This window comes from Gymnoscopelus braueri (assembly GCF_963280865.1).
Source record: "Gymnoscopelus braueri genome assembly, chromosome: 20".
NCBI lineage: Eukaryota > Metazoa > Chordata > Actinopteri > Myctophiformes > Myctophidae > Gymnoscopelus > Gymnoscopelus braueri.
Window position 1 is genome coordinate 25,672,662 of NC_137622.1, and position 17,853 is coordinate 25,690,514.

The 17,853-nt window shown below is 41.3% G+C and overlaps 1 protein-coding gene across 3 annotated transcripts; it reads right to left on the reverse strand.

Annotated features, from left to right (window-relative positions):
- Nucleotides 1-1,567: 1,567 nt before the first annotated feature.
- Nucleotides 1,568-17,811, reverse strand: maea (macrophage erythroblast attacher, E3 ubiquitin ligase). Of its 3 annotated transcripts, none has more exons than XM_080416305.1 (9): nt 17,737-17,811; nt 13,281-13,463; nt 11,924-12,127; nt 11,012-11,134; nt 8,584-8,660; nt 8,260-8,368; nt 7,557-7,690; nt 5,096-5,291; nt 1,568-3,121 (listed from the first exon to the last, which is right to left on the reverse strand). In XM_080416305.1, the coding sequence occupies exons 1-9, from the start codon at nt 17,803-17,805 to the stop codon at nt 3,026-3,028; spliced, it is 1,191 nt and encodes a 396-aa protein (XP_080272431.1). In that variant the 5' UTR covers nt 17,806-17,811; the 3' UTR covers nt 1,568-3,025. The 3 variants fall into 3 exon arrangements, with proteins under 3 accessions (XP_080272431.1, XP_080272433.1, XP_080272432.1); XM_080416307.1 differs by lacking the exon at nt 17,737-17,811 and adding an exon at nt 16,310-16,392; XM_080416306.1 differs by lacking the exon at nt 17,737-17,811 and adding an exon at nt 16,229-16,369.
- Nucleotides 17,812-17,853: the final 42 nt, after the last annotated feature.

The window sequence follows — 17,853 nt, forward strand, 5'->3', positions numbered from 1 at the left end:
CCTGACACAAAATGTATTTAATTATTTAGTTGATGTAATTAATTAGTAAGTTAGTTTGTGCCAGGGTCACATTTAAGACAAGTTCCAATGCATTCTCATATAATGTGAAGGGGGTGGTGGGTCTGAAACTGTGGAATTGTCACAGTAGCTATCAACATGAGTCAGTGTGACTGCATCTGGCCCATGGGACAATGGCTGTACCACCAACCCCTGCTGTGCCGATTGATTTGTATACAAATGGTATGCAAGGTCCTCACTTGGGACAGATGTGTTTTAGAATTAGAGCTTTGTGTCTGGAGTCGGGTATCGGTAAAAAGGGTTCTTTTTTTCATCATCACTCATATGCAGCTAAAACCTACACCCACATTACAGATAGGATGCAAGTCACATATTTTGCATCTGGTTATTAAGTCTATGAGAAAAGTGTATTTGTGAATCCATTTACTCCAGTTAAACTCTCAGGAAGATGTCTTTTTGAATGTATGTGAGGTAACAAGTGATGAGCAGGGAAGAGAAGAAAGAAAAGCAGGGACTTAAATGTCTTCAATCTCTACAATAAGATAAACCATAGCAGAGCTTTTTCAGCCTCAAGGAGAAGTTGAACTGTTACTGGAACACTGCTTACTGCCCAGTGCAGGAGTTACATGTAAGAAGTGACCCATTTTCCCACTACATTTCATATTGAGGTACGCAGTCAGAAATGATCCACAAATGTCTTATTTTGTATTTGATAACTGAAATAAAAGCAAAGACTTGAACAATTCAACCAAAAAAAAGCAGAAGTCTAGACACTGAGGATTAGTTAATATTTCACTCAGATTTTCACTTCCAGTGACGCCCCCTAAACCTGAGAAAATGTAACACTCCTTTGAATTGAATATTATGCTAGTGTAAGTAGTTATTGGCATACACCACCATGGACAATTTGCTGTAGGGTCCTTATTCAATTAGGTTTTCTTTTTGGCATACTTTCAAAAGAAAGTTAATTTGAATGGGTTGATATTTTTATCACTTCATATTTGCATCTGATACCAGTTCAGAATGTCCCACCATTTCACAAAGAGGAGCAGTGGTTTCTGGTGGAAAACAAAACACTTGAGGACATTTCCATATCAACTAAATGTGCATGAATGAACAGGTCAGGCCCATGTGATCACACCTCCTTAGAGTATGTGTAAATGATGACTGATTAAGTACCGGGGGTGGGGTGGGTGGTGTCCACACGCAAACGCCTTTTTGTCCCCTGAAAACAAACTTGAAAACAAAGGCATATCCCCTACATTCTCTTTAGCCCAACACCATACAACATTGTATTGATGTATTTAATACTCAAACTCAATAGTCACTCAATAGTCAAAAATATATATAAAAAAAATAGTAAATAGACAAGCAGCCCTCGATTGTATTTTGTTGGGTATTAAAACAGTAGTGTGCAAGGATTGGAACCTAGGTGAGATTGAATAGCTGACTATAGCGTGTTAGATCCCTTAATGATTAAACCATGTAGAGGACTGTTGTGACAAAGCTGCCTTAAGAATAAGCAAAAATACAAAATTGAGGGAACAACTCGGCACAATCCTTCTCTTTATTGTCATGTTCATTGTTGAAAAAATATGTATGAAATTAAAAGACAGGTAATGTTGGACTGACTTCAACAACTCAGTCAGATTTTTAAACTGAATAAATATCAAAAGTTCACTAAATGAACCCACTCTTTTCTGTTGGTTGAGGGAGAGAAATAACAAAGTCAAACCTCACACACAACCAAGGAAGACCACTTGTTCTTTAAAAAACAACAACATCAGAGATGGTAGTCTATTATATTGCGTAAGCATCTTTGTTATGGTACTAAGTACACTGTTCAGACATTACCAAGTTCGTCAGCAAACCTAACAATTTCCCTCGAGAAGAGAACTGAATACTTTGTTATTAACTTCAGGATATTTTAAACTGGGTCTTAGGTCACAAAACATCAAGACTTGTTCAGTTCAGAGGAATCTCCTTGAAAGGTTTGTCCTTGTCGTCTCAACACGTCAATTTTTGACGATTATTTTCTAGTATTTACATTAAAAGGGGAGCCTTCAGCACTCTTCACCTGGCTTCAGCCAGAGGAGGAGGACAAGATGCAAAATGGCCACCGGTTTCAGGGTGAATTCCCCATATCCCACCCTCCCCCCAAAACAACACACAAGATGGCTACACAACAAAGGAAGTCAGTCAACATGGTAGTGCATCATACAATGAGATGCCACCATGTGAACAGTCAGCCAAGATTTTTGACAAATAAAAGACAAAATTGTCCAACCCCAAATTTAGTTATTTTAGTCAATGAATGGAATGTACTCTATTGGTTAAAATCAAAGGGGTCAAAGTAGCATCAATGCTTTGCTTTAATGAAATCAAACGTTCTACTTTGCTTAATTTGCCCCCTCAGTCTTTTCCTGTAGTAGCTTGCCTTCAGAGGTTGAGGGCCTGAAGAATCATGGCGATGCCGATTGAAATTTATCGTCGCTATTGGGCAGAAACCTTGTACCTCAAAATGTCATCTTTTTACGTATTTTTTCTTCACAAATCAATGCTCTGTTTTATACTTCATCCTGTGACATCCTGTCACAAAAGTAGTCAATCTACAAGCTCACAACATGCTGTGTGAGCTTATAGATCTGCTACTTTTGCCATTTTCACGGTTTTGGACATACAAGGTTTCTGCCCAACAGAGATGATGTGCTTCAATGGACAGGGCAAGATGAAATAGATCTTTCAATCTGCAGCTAAGACAAAGATTGAGCGAGGAAGAGGCCAGTTTCAGTACAGTAGAAAATAGTGTGGGGAGGAAATGGGATTGGTAGGTGGTCTGGGTACTTCAGCTCATTAATGTCCTCGGAAGGGGGTGGATAGAAGGCAGAGAGCAGGGCCATTGAATCGAGGTTTCACAGGCGGCTTTTTGACAAGACCAGGTCACAGGTGACGAACAAGGGGCAATATCTAATCGTGTTGATGCTCAGCTGGAGGGCAATCTGACCCATCACATGATGTAGACCTTCTCAGCCTGAGAGAAGTTAAAAACCTCTTTGGTTCTGGGGCAGATCACCTTGTCATCTTGGCGGATGGATAGAAGTGACTGGAGGGAAAGAAAGAAAGTAGTTGTCTTTGGCCACATTGTTTAAGTAATGAAAACAAATACGTAGCATGGCAATGATGGTACCCAAATGTCTAAATGTCAATCTGGCATGTGGACTATAATTCTTAATAGTTGTGAGCCGAATGGTTTTGAGGTCTGAAGCTTCGTTCATTGGATTGGGATTTGGAATTGTGCAGAAAGATCCACATCTTTTACCCGGCTATGAGCAACCCCAAAATGAGTCACAATGCAAATGTCACAGGCCAGAAGCCCTAATGGATATACAGTTGTTCACTATTCCATGTGTCTAGGGCAAAGCACTAAATTAATGAACAGCATTACAAAACACATTGTCTAAGTGCCTACACAGTATTGTCTTGTCAATATCAAACAAGGCAGTGCTGAATCAAGTTTCTGTAACTTCTTATTTCTCACCCCAAATGTTTTCAGAAATATATTTCAGTGTACTGTTTATCTTTGAAATGGGGGGGCAGCATCTCTGTTTACATTCCACATGCAACACCGCCCTCTAGTGTCTAGCATAATGAATTACAACTGTGTGGAAGATTGACATGTGGATGACATCATGAAACACGTGCATGGCGGTGTTTGAGAGGAAGTAATCAAGTTTTTTTCCCTGGCATATATATTGTTAACCATGTCCCCATTATGGCTGTGAGAAACATATTTTTCATTTCAGCTGGACTTTAACACCTTTACCGCCGGGCCCGTAGTTCTACGGGCCGTTAAATCCAACGGTTAAGCGCCGAGCCCGTAGTCCTACGGGCTGCGGTCTTTTCCCGCATGCGCGGTCCGGGTGCACTTTCGGATTTTTTTTGATCCACTTCCGTTTCCGGTTTGATGACAGGAAATAGAATTATTTGGGATCCGGTTTCGACGATCACGCCCGCTCCCATTCTACAGACGAAACTGAAACTCAATTCTCTTCCTGTAGTTTTTTCTCCTCGCATTTCACTGTTTAACGTAATCCGCTCTAACTACAGTCATGGAAGTCCGTTTGACATGCGGTCTTCACTGGGAGATACAGGGAGATCTCGCGGATGTAAACAGACCGTTCACGGCTCAATCTTAAGGATTTTAACAAGATCTATGGCGACATGAAAAAAACAAAAAAACAACAAAAACACCTTGGCACTGGTGAGTACATTATGAGATTAACCTCTGGCGGTGGATGTGTTAATAACCCATTAAAACTGGGAAAGCGCCTGTGTCATTTTAGATTTTTTTGCGTTGGATATTCAAAAATAGCAGATATACAAGCTCACAGCGATTTTTAAAAATCTCTAAAGTGTGAGAACTACTGATTTAGAAGGCATTAGTAGAATCGGCCTCAGGTCTAAAATGGGTTTTAAGGAGTGTATCACAAAGCAAATGGGCCGGCACTGAACATTGCTCCAGAGCACACACTAACGCAGCATTCAGCTATTTTAAATGTATGTACAAGTGTTTCTTGTGCATACAGTGCAAGTTTATGGGACATACATACAGATATGGGACAGAGGGAGGACATTTTAATCAATGCATTAAAATAAAACAGGAAAGGAAGCAAGGAGGCGAACATGCTTACATAACTCTGTAATCCCTTATGTATGTATTAACATTTTCAGTTCCAAATATAGCGTTCCTAATTTGAATGCATCTGTTGTTTTTATGAATACCCCAAAAGCTAATTGCCCCACAGGGATTATTAAAAGTGGTACTGAAATGAATTGAAGGACTTCCTTAAAATGTTATAATTTCATGTGGATTTCTTCCATTTTTTCTCAATAGGGACAGAATAATCACATGACTACATGCCATAAACGTTTCCCTATTGTAAAACCATCACTAAAACAATACATTTTATGAGTAACCTACACGCTCAAAGTTTGGCTACAAATGTAAGGATTGACTTATTTGACCACTAACACAGTTATTGTCAGAACTACAGAAGCTTCCACTGTAAAGACTCACATTGTAGCCGTAGACATATCCGTTGGGCAGCATCATGGGGGGGTTGTTCTCATTCATGACCTCCCCAGAGATCTTACACACCAGTCTGGAGTTGGCACAGTGGGCCATGGGCAGAGGCTGTGCCAGCTTATTCAGGGACTTGCTGCACACTGGGCAGTCTGGGTTCTTAGAGGTCCCGTCCTCCTTGTAACACTGACTGGAAGTAGAGTAAGTAGGTGAGTAAGTAAATGTTATAGCACTTTTCACAGATAACACACAAAGTGCTTTACATACAACAGAAATAAAAACAGCAAGAAACATTCAAATGATCAGAAACAACAAAAACACAAACTGTAAAATGCATCTCAGGAAAAACAAAACAGCAGACACATTTCACGCCTGGAGGAGAAGCTCAATGACATTCCCCAAATGCATGTTGAAACAGTAGTGTTTTTAGGTGGTTCTTAAAAATATCCACAGACGCTGCAGCTCTCAAGCCATGAGGAAGGACATTCCAGAGTCTGGGCCCTACAGACTGAAAGGCTCTGTCAACTTGGTGATTAACCTGGTACGAGGAATGACCAATAGACCCTGGTCAGCTGACCTTAGGGTCCTGCTGGGCACATATGGTTCTAGCAGGTCAGTTAATCATTCAGGTGCCTGACCATGCAGAGCTCTAAAAGTGAGCACCAGGACCTTGAACTGAACCCTAAAAATAACAGGAAGTCAATGCAAAGAGGCCAGGACTGTGACACCTTCTGCTGGACCTAGTTAACAGTCTTGGAGCAGCATTTTGAATTAATTGGTGGCGGTCTATGGACGTTTTATTGAGGCATGTGAAAACCGAATTGCAGTAATCAAGGCGAGAGGAAACGAAGGCATGGATAATCATTTCTAGGTCAGAATGTGAAACAATCAACCTGAGCTTTGCAATATATAGGTGGAAAAAGAAGGTACAGGTCACCAAGGTCATCAAGACTTGATGTGCGTGTTGAGGTGTATGGCCTGATCAAAGTTGATCCCAAGGCTCATGAGGTTGGGGCTCACATTATTTTTGAAGGACCCAATGCAACGCTATCAGAGGCCACAATGAGGACCTTGGTTTTAGCCTCATTCAATTGAAGGAAGTTGCTTGCCAACCAGGCCTTAATGGTAGACAGACACTCATTTAAAACAGTAGAATTAAAATCATCAGGGCAGTCAGAGTTAAAAGTTGGATATCATCCGCATAAAGGTGGTAGGAGTTAATAATGTGTCCTAGTGGGAGCAAATACAGTGCAAATAAAATCGGACCAAGTACCGAGGACTGCAGGAAAGGGGGAAAGGGGGACAGACGCCCACTGCAGCTGAAAAACATCTACCTGTGAGATAGGACTTAAACCAGTCAAAGGCACTCCTTTTGACACCAACCCATTCTCTGAGCCTGTTTGTCATAACACTGTGGTGTGGATTCAAAGGGTGTAGTTAATCGATTATAAAAAAGAATTAATTATAATAAAAATAACTGATGTTCATTCTCTTTGATTTCACAAAGAGAGGAACATGATACAAACTCATCCTGTGGTGACAATTAACAGTTGCCAAGGAATAATATGCATTAGACATCCATGATAATATGTCGGTCATGAGAATCGGACAATCATTACATAAAATACATTATCTGTATCGGACAGATATGAAAAACAATCCCGATATGCTGTACCAATATGATTGATGACAGATTATCTGTGATGCATTGGTGGAACAACAGCTCATGTTAACCTACCTACACAGATAATAAGACGAGGGAGCCAGAAACAGTTGATTAATACAGAACTTAACAAGCTACCTGAAGATCTGACATCCCAAAATACAGCACTCCTCCACACATCCGTAGTGCAGAGGAGCACTATATTTTGGAGATTATAATCACAAAAGCATATTGCGATCATATAACTGACACTGTGAGAGCCAACCCAGGGCACAGCCAGGAAAGGAAAGAGGCGCACCACCTATGTACATACCACACTGCAGAGCTCAAGAAACTCATGCTAGACAGAAGGGTGTCAAAGACAACGATTCAGTTGGTCCCGAGTTGGTGTTGGCTAGTTCACACTCTCGCATCACGTTGTGATCATATCTGAGATACCCCATTTCTATATTGAAGCTCATTTTTAAATCCGGCCGTTGGAAACAGAGTGTTTTATACAATAAGCCTAATAAATCAGGTCATAACAAAGACTTTTTTACCTGCCTCTGTACGCAGCGTCACAGTTATAGTATAAAAAGTGTACGGAAAAGGGTACGGTAAAACCGACTTATGGAAACTATAAGCAATATATATATATATATATTGCAATATCGGTATCTGCCGGTATGGCAAAAATCAGTTATCGGCCAGAATTTCAATATTGTGCATCCCTGCTCCCTACTGCATATCTCAAATTAGATAATAAATATAATGTCCTGTGTGCAGCAAATCTGTCATCTACTGGTGACTTACGGTGTCTTGATGGCAGAGAGGCCAGCCTGTAGGGTTATGGTGAAGACTGAGTTGTTGCCCAGCTGATGCAGCCTATAGTTGTCATATCGAAACTGTTGGATCAACATCTTCCAGCGGGCTGGGTCCAAAAGGTCCTGGATATATTAACAGACAGAGAGAGAGAAAGAGAGTCACAGGAAAGTGTGGCATGATACAAATGGATAGACACAAGAAAACACAAGACGATGATTGTAGACTGAATGGGAAAGAAGGTAAAAGAGGGAGAAAGCGGCTCCACAAGTTCTTTTCGACTGCAAGAACTGCAGTAAGTGAACCATGCCGTGCCAGTGAAAGGTATTTCACGGGTTCAGGACTTGTTTCCATACACTACTTCTCGGTTTCAGATAAGGTTGTCAGAACCTAATTTGGGCCCTACTCAGGATGCGGTGCTAACCCAGAGTTCTGGGAATCCAGAAATTAGAAGAAAATAGCGAATAGCAAATTACAAGCTTGTAACACATCACAGTGCGACATAAATTGTAGTTTTTATGGCGTACCTCTCCCTTCAGGGGCGGTTCTGATTATAATGGAAACGTAAACAAAAAAAACATCACAGAACTTCACGAGTTCTGGAACATTTCAGGTTATGGCCTGGGTTAACCTTCAGAGTGGACTAAGTATAGTGGAACAATGTTCCCAAATATTTCCACGTGCATATTCGTACCTTATAAGGGGAGATATGTGTGTCTGAGGGGAAGGCCAGCATGCCCATCACCTGCCGAACCTCATCCAGCTGTCCTCCCTCTGCTTGGCTGAAGTGTTTCCTTGCATGTCTGGTGTGGACACACACACACACACACACACACACACACACACACACACACACACACACACACACACACACACACACACACACACACACAGTTTGAAAATATGTTTATCTGACAACCACTTGATTGTACTTTGAGAATTGAGAATATTTACTAGTTGCGTATCAAGGGAATAGCCTCATTCACATAATAGAAGTGTGTGTTCTATGACCCCCTACCTTACAGCATCCATGCGTTTGTTCTGTCTGATGAGCTCAATGAACTCCTGAATTCTCAGACTGAATTCCAGACAACTCTGCAAAGCAAAGGCACACTTTGTCATATACTTTGTGTTACCAGTGTCATGCACAAAACATTTGATTCTGCTTGTGTTGTATCTCTGTTAAATATTTTAATGTTATTCATTCAATAAAGTGGACAGAACACATTTTCTTAAGCACCATATTAGTGGCGATCTAAAAATCCTAAATGACCCGCTAGAATTTTATGCATGGCCCAAATGGCCTCCCACTTTCTTAGGAAAAAAATAAAATACATTTCTTTACAGACATAATTTCTAAATCTGTCCATTAAAAAGACATGTTTTGTTTTTCTATGGTTAATATTTATTCCATTTTGGGAAAACATGATCATTAGCTGAAGTTGGCTGGCACAATGCTATGGCTCTGAGTTAGTTGAATCATACTGCCCTCTAGTGGATGAAATGGTTGAACCTCATAAACTAAATATAGACCAGTGGTTCCTAACCTTTTCTGGATCAGGTCCCCCTTGAAAATCCTAAAAAGAAAGTGTACATGGCCCACTCATCTAACCCTAACTAGTAACCACGACCACTTGACATGGGTGGGCCACATATATTTTAATGATCAATCAATCGGTTGTGCTCCAGTTTGGATCAATGGAACCAACGTACTGTAGTCCTACTAAAAAATGAGGAAACCTGTCCTTCCATCCACTTTTCTTCCTCAGTGGGTTGACCAATCGATCTGAATTTACACACAACCATTGACCATTAGCATATGAAGGGAGTGACCAAGACAGCTTTTAACTTTTCCCAAATTTAAGATGTTTATTAGTGTTTTTGTGAACTCTCATACTGTAAGCAGCAGGGTTACTTTGCACATGCGGCCACGGGCTATGTTGTTACGGTCCCCACAGGCTATAGGATCTGTATCCGGTGGGTGGAACTACAGTATACACACACACACACCGCCACACAGAGAACGGCAGCACAGACAGACCTGGCTCAGCACTACAAAGTTATAAAGAAGTTTGATTTAGAGGGCCGAATCCACAGAAAGGGTCAATGTCAGGTCGTAAATGGCCGGGTTGTCAGTCACAGCCAGCAGTATCAAATGAGCAGCGCTTTTCTCCAAAAGTTAAACTATGCATAACAAGTGCATTTACCCAAAGTCTGCATATAGTTTGGGCGCGCATGCCCGGGTAATGGGTATGGAATAGTATGCAGTACTTTAAATTTGTATTTATCAGTATCACAATGAAAACAATATTTTCAAGGTTTTAAAGAAAAAAATGCCATGTAATTGTTTTGTACATTGTTTTTATATTCTTGCTATTATATTATCATAAAAACCACTGTTTTGCCAATTATTACTTACTTAATTGATATCCCCAACTGATATATTGTCTATATTATAGACAATATACAGAGGAGAGTGTGTGAATAAATATGATTGAGTTTGGCACGTATGGGCACATACAGTAACTGTTATGAACAGGAGTATAAATGGGCCTTTATGGCTACAGCTGGACACATGTTTGTATTACTAGTTCAATCAACAATGTCAGCTAAACCAGGCTATTGAACTACCCAACCAAGACAAATATGTGGACTCATCATCAGATGAACATGGCACAGTTAAGAGTTACACTATCACTGCACATACAAAACTATTAATGGCTCGTGTTCTGGTAAAATGCAACACAATCACTTAACATTACCTACCAGTGGCTAACCAATTTATTACTTGTAAAATAAATGAGCTGACTTAGGAATGAAAGCTGATCTAGGATGAGGTTTTCCCAACCCCCAGTAATTAGGTAAATTGACAAACTGATACTAGATCAGATGACTCCGGGACAGCGAAGACTATGCGAGTGACAACAACAGAGGGACATGTTACACTAGTTAGTGTGGATGGTGGCCGGGGAACAGACACAAAAACATTGTTTTCTAAAAATCACATTGGTATTGCTAATTTCAACGTCATGGTTTTCCATGGCAGAATACGTTTCAATGATTTCCCATGATGTGTGGGATCCCTGTTGACGTAACTCGAGTTGAAGGTGTTCTAAATTAATTCTGTCTCAAACAGTGCACCCAGCTTTACATTCATACAGCTAGAAACATTAACATTACTTGAGAACTGCCCAGTCCAACCACCACAGACAGAACTACTCTACTGATTCTCACATGCAACAACCCTGTCACGGCATGGCTCAATTTTGAATAACCCGCACACACAAGGCTGCATGCACAAAGTGGGGACAACAATTGCACAACACTTCTTGGCAGCCATCCTGAAATGCAGCCCCTGCCGCTCAGTGGACGTTACGGTTTCTCAGGCTCATAAACTGGGCGTGTACATTTTCTTTTTTATTAGAATTGATTAGACTTTCACTGACTTTCATCTTGCGGAGACGGGACTTATTGTCATGGCACCAAGCCAGGCAAGTGGCCGTTTCCTGTCTCTCCAGAGACTCCTCCACTTCCTTGGCAGTCAGGAACATCTCAATATTCACCAGGTCCTACCACACAAACACACACACACACACACACAGGAGAGAGCGGATATGAAGGACCGAAGTCTGTCTACAACGCATGAAGAATCAGAGAGACACTGTCCGATAAACAGTAAAGTTTCATGTGAAAGTCCATGAGGCAAATCCATAACCATGACAATGAAAACAAACAAACATAACCAAACAGTGAAACCAATCACATTTTGTCAAACGTAGCCTTCATCAAGGGTAGCGTTGGAGAGATCCAGCTACACAAACACACAATCCATCTCTCTCACATACAGTACATGCACACAACAAAATAGAAAAATCTTGAAAGTGGAAGAACTACTGATTTAGAAGGCATTTGTCTGCCTCAGGTGTTAACACATTCCATGCAAGAGTTTAATATCATAATGTACTCACCACTGCCAGCGATTTATTTAATTTTTTTGTTTTTTTCACCTCGCCACAGACCTCGCTAAATACCTTATGATCGCGTGTTCAACTTGTAGCGCTGCCACATATGTGTGAAATAGGATTTAGTTTTTATAATGGCATTTAAAAGATTATGCTTATGAATTAAAATAGTCCTAAAAGAACGCCATCCTTTAACACATTGAATGCCAGTCGCGTAGATCTACGCGAACCTATTTAAAGCCGCAGCGTGCCAGTCGCGTAGATCTACGCGAACCGCCGATTCCCATTGAGATGGCCCCAGGTGCACTTTTCCTTTATTTAGGTTTACGTAGATCTACGCGATTGGCATGCAATGTGTTAATGGATTACAGACAGATACAGACAGTGCAGTCCTACCTCTATGCCACTCTGTCTGGCCAGTTTGACAGCTGTGTTGTAGTATCCACAACGAAGCAGGTGCTCCACCATCATGCGGTCCATACGTTTCTTCTTCCACAGGCTAACGGAGGCCGGCTGGTCACTGCTGTGCTCCTTTAGGTGCTCAATACGACGCTTACACAGCTTGGCACTCTCATCTTCAGCCTGGATGGACTCGGCAGCCTGCAGGCGAGACACACAGATGGACATGCAAGCAAACATTCAAGATCAGGGCTGCACAATATTGTCAACAAGACAGTCATATCATACTTATTTAGCCAAATACTGTAATTGTAGTATTTGGTATAAGGAGGGATGAGAAGGATGCTGAAAATGTAACTGCCAACTAAGAGGAAAAGAGGCCAAATAGGAGCTTTATGGATGCGCTGAGGGACGACAGGCAGGTGACAGGAGTGACCGAGGAAGACGCAGAAAACAGAACCAGATGGAAACTTGATGATCCGCTGTGGCGACCCCAATGGGTCTAAGTTCGAATGAACGTTGTGTCTAATTGCAGTTACTGCAAATATGTATTGTATGTATAGACCCTTTCAAACCAGGAATCATCATTCATCATTTATTTTATTTTACCTGTACAAAATAAAATTGCATCCACTTGCAATATAGAGAATTGCTGACATAACCAGTGTCCCTGATTCCATTTTCTTAGGAGGTGTTGGCTAACACAACAACGTGCCCTGCAGCATTCCACTGCAGACAGACACCAAACATCCAAGGCTGCAGCGAAGACATAAGCTGGAAGCCACAATACAAGCGCTGTATTCACTAGTGGAGAACAAGGCATGTCTGTAGCTGCAGGGGCAGGTATGTTTTTCTTTTTGAATGAAATGAGAAATGATACCTTCCAATATAGCTTTATCTCCAGAACTTTGAACGCATGCTTTGAACACTCAGGCAGCATGCCAACAGTTTATTTTTAATGATCTATTGAAAGATAAGAATTGGCAAGCCGTTCTCCCATTGCTTTATATGTATACTAATTCTTGAAAAAGATTAGTGCGGAGGCAGGAAGCAGCTAGCAGCAGCACAGGCCACAGGGAATGGCTCTGCGTAAACTAGACACTTTTCTCTTCTTTTTAAAGGTGCCTAAAATCACCAGTCCACGGAATGCTCTCTGATTAGGTTGTGATGCCTTATATTTGACACTACGGTTGTGTCTTTCAGGTTTCTGTAAAGTGCATGTGTGCATCATCATGAGATGCACCATTTCAAATGTTTTTATTCTGTACTGTAGCACTTAAGTGCAATATAAATAAAATGTATTGTTATTATTAGTGCATGTGTCGATGTGTGTATGTCTCTGCCTGTAACAGACCTTCCTCTTGAGGGCGCTCAGTTTCTCCACCACGCCGTCGAGCAGCGACACCACCGAATCCACCACTGGGAAGCTGCTCAGGGTCTTTTCCAGCTCAGCGACCACCATGGTCACGTGACTTGTCTCCCGGTCTATGTTCTTCTGGGCCGCCCGGAAGCGCTTGTTCAGGGTCTCGTACGGGACCTGAAACACACAAAGGATCCATGGGAGATTGAATTAGGTGGAGGGCAGAATATTGCTCAGCATAATATAGTCTCAACTAGTTCAACAGGTTTTCCATAGCAAAATGTCTGGATAATCCTGATGAGAGATGTAATTGAGCCAAACACAAAGAAAAATGATTATATATATATACATATATGGAGATCCGGATGTCCCGAACCACCTATCCTACCAATATGCCCATATACGGTACCGACCGATGTCAAACTCGGCACGCGCATCGGTGAGGACTCGAAGGAGTGCGGTGCCCGGTGTCGAGTAGTTAGGACAGAACCGCCGATCCGACCGATATGCCCATATATAGGCATGTCGATATACATGACATAAGAGGGAACTCCAAGGATCAATATCTATGATCTACAACTCAAACCACTACTAGTACTTACACGATAATTTTAAGGGACAATAGGCCAGACACCTACACACTCAATCAACAGGGTCTCCGATAGCCGATACCGATAATCGATGTCAACATTGCTGTCATAGTCGATAACCGATATTTACCGATGTCGAATATCTGTATTAAAATTTTGTCTTTTCTGGAAAAAGGCATATGAACACTGAATTTGAAAAAGCAATGCCTCTTTATTCCAAAACTAGGGATGCACCGTTGTTGAAATGTTGGCCCATATTTCAACATAAACACAGCTTGAATGTAGTATTTTTATTTTAAAATGTTCCAACATGTTGACCCTTTTGAAAGCTTCCTAAGAAAACACTGATTGAATCTGCAGCCTTGATCGTCATCACAAAAGGCTTTTTCAGCTTCACATTCAAACATTATTATAAAATATTGGCTAAAAAAACGATATGTTATTTTGATATCGGTTCGATACCGATATTGCATTTTACGGCCAACATCGGCCGATACCGATATGATGACCAATTAATTGTCCATCCCTAATCTCAATTGATCCTGCCAAACGTTGTATTGAAAAAGTCTATACATTTTATAACTAGGCATTTAACCAATGCTCTTGTTCAAACCAACGTACAAAGAGTGCAACAGCTGCGGAATAAGCTTCATTTCCTAGAATGTAGCCTGCTGCAACCCTCCTGATTTCGTGTATAAAGGGGCGTGTGTATAGAGCCGGCGAGAGACGGCGCCTGATCCCATTGGTTCACCGATCTGTCCGTCAACCCCCGCCCCGTTAACACAACATTACGAGCGACGCCCACTGCACTCTGGTTGGTTGGGAAATGAAACACTTCCTCATACCCAGTACAGGCTATAGTTGGGCCAGGCTTTTATTTTTTAGCAAAACTAAGCAATAAAAGCCTGGAGATCGAGGCTACCTAGAATGCAATCCTACATAGTAAGGAGTACAAAGGTCAGAGCCAGAGAACCCTCCAACATTTCTATGACCATAGAATGATCATCTAGGCCAGGCTAAGCCCCAAGAAATGTATTACCAACTTGAAACCTAGCATTCTTATTCTGGTCTAACATTTGGTAGAAATAGCAGATCTACAAGCTCACACTGTGAGCTATTTTCGGTAAAGATATTTGTAGAGTGAAAACAGGAGGGGACCTAGTATAAAGCCCTTGGGAATATGGTGTTGTGAACTAAGTATAGTAATTCAGGGGTTACTACATTTTTAAATGTATATTATGCAAGCATTCGGCAGAGCACACACAATATAAGAAATAATCTGACTTTGAAAACCCAGATGATGCACTTAGATTGGAGATCAGTCTGCCATTGATGATGGCCGAGACGCCTCCAAACTCTGTGATGTAATAACACAGTAGTAGGCCACAGCCCCATAAAGTAGGGCTGACTATGCTACCCATGTTCACTTGAAAGATGGAGATATTTCTTCTTTGGGTTCCTTAGCAGTAGAATTAATTAAAGTAAATTTGAATGTGAACTTAACCACTTAAACCCCAGCATCCGTGTTGTGGGGAAAGCTTTAGCAGAAAATAGCAGATCGACAAGCTCTCAGTCTCAACACGTCACAACAATCTGCTATTTTCCTGCAAAAGCTTCCCCCTCAATAACAGAAAACGGACAATACACCAGTATAGAGCCCCGAGGGACTCTGTTCAAAGGGTTAAAGGCAACCATTACACCGCTCCACACACCCATTCTCCAATTCACTGTCAACTGAGTTGTCAATACTGCAGGAATCACCATCACTGTGCCTTCACTTTTCACCTCTAAAGTACTAAAAATGGATGAACTCTAGCTGTCTCTTGATTGACCTCAATAAAGGCTTGGCTATGCTTGGCCTTTTTCCAAGTCAGCAAAAACAGTTCAATTTCAGATGCCCCAAACTGTAGGACTAACGTCGGAATTATTGTAAGGCCTACTACCTACAGTAGACATTAAACTTGATGCCTGGGGAAAGGCCATCATTGAGCCACAACACACAGGGCATATTTTAATGTAATTAATATCAACCAACAACTGTCATGATATAGCCCTTCTGTGAACCCTTTTTTAGCTTGATCCCATTTCTCCACCATGAGCCAATTTCCCCCATCATCACTCCCTCAAAATGGTTCCTAACCCACCAGTAACACCACCTTTACAGCAAAATCCAGGCAAAAAAGGAAGGAAATGCTACAAGTTAACAATTTTAGCCAGCTATATAATATATAACCCTAAACAGAAACGTCTGATCTGAACACCAACAGTTGACACACACCACATCAAGCCATTCCACTATTACATCAGCATTAATAACCACCCAGCCAGATTCCATGTTGCCTTGCTACTCACATCCCTGCTTATATCACGACGCCTTCTTTGATGCTTGACAAAAGGAGACAGACAGGCAGACACGGTATAATTTCCACTCGCCCCTATAAAAACGGCGTGTCGCAGTATATCTCTGTAGGTAGAATCACGGATCTATCACCACAAAGTGATTATTAATGGGTAATGTGCGACAGCAGCAGGCTGTGGAACAGGAACCATTTTGAAGTGGAAAGAGGCAGTCAGTTGCAATGTGATGACACTGCGCTAACTGGGCATGGATGGAGGAGTGCTTCCATGTGCATTCCTACATAACTCAGGTTAAATCAACCCATGTGTGTGTAAAAAAAAAAAGGAGAACAAAAAACAGTCGAGGCTGACTATACTTCCAACCCATGTGGATTCATAATAATAACAATAAATCATAAAGATCTAGCCATATGACAGACATGCCCCCAACCCGGTTGGGGGCATGTCTCTCATATGGCTAGATCTTTATATATAGTTATATCTTTATCTCTACATCTTTATATATAGCTATATCTTTTGTGTAGTGGTAACGTTACATCAACCATATCGTCTGCACAACATCCATGTCTGTCTTTGACGTCGTTCATGCCTGGGTGGTTGATCATTATCATCAACATTACGGGCATCCATGATCATAGCATGTTCTTCTCTTGTCTGAATTCACAATGTTTAGTAGCTCGTATCGGAACCTCTCTCGTTCCAAACGGGGCTATAATGTTTAGCAGGTTCAACATTCGTCGCCAGACGACGAATCCGTTAACTCCTAATAACTGTATATTAATACTAATGGGATCCAAATCAAGTTGCCATTTCAGTGTATACATTAAAATGCAATGATCATCTGGCTAACGCCCAGTATTAAAATGACAGTTTGTGTGCAGCAGCCATAGCTCTGTCTCCTCTGTGGGTTTAAAGGCTGATCAGTGATCACCAGCCATCAGACAGAAGCTAGTCTTCTTTAGCCAGTCGGCTTATCTTTATGCTATTGTTTTCTAAAGAGCTAGTAGCCATGGTCTGGCTGCTACGTGGAATGTCAAGGATGGCACAGTGACGTCGCAGACAATCAAAGTGTTTTGCCTCTGAGATGTAGTGGAGTAGAAGTAAAAGTATTGAAATGTGGAAATACTCCAGTAAAGTAAAAGTACCTCAAAATTGCACTTAAGTACAGTACTTGAGTACATGTATTTAGTTACTTTACACCACTAAATATAAATCATGCTTTCTTTTATTGTGGCATACAAAAAGGCAACATCCGCTACGGTCCGCTCAGCTGTGACGTCACGGTCGACACCTTGGCGATCCGTTCTGCTACCCACTGTGTACCCAGCTAAAAGCTACCTCAACTAGCCTCCCTGTCAGCTACCGCTGGCCTGGTTTAGCTTTAACACATAATAATAATGTATCACTGCTCCAGTGATGCAAAACATAACCTAAGGTTTGTTAATAACACAGTCATGGTCGTATCACTATCTGAACGACACCAGTTTCTTATTTTTTTTTACCTTTAATGTGGGATATTCTTGCACTTTAAGAGCCATGGAGAGTTGGGAAGCTGTTTCTTGCACCGCCATCTTGGTTTTGTGATTTTCTTGTGGTTGCAGCGTTGCCATACTTTGTGA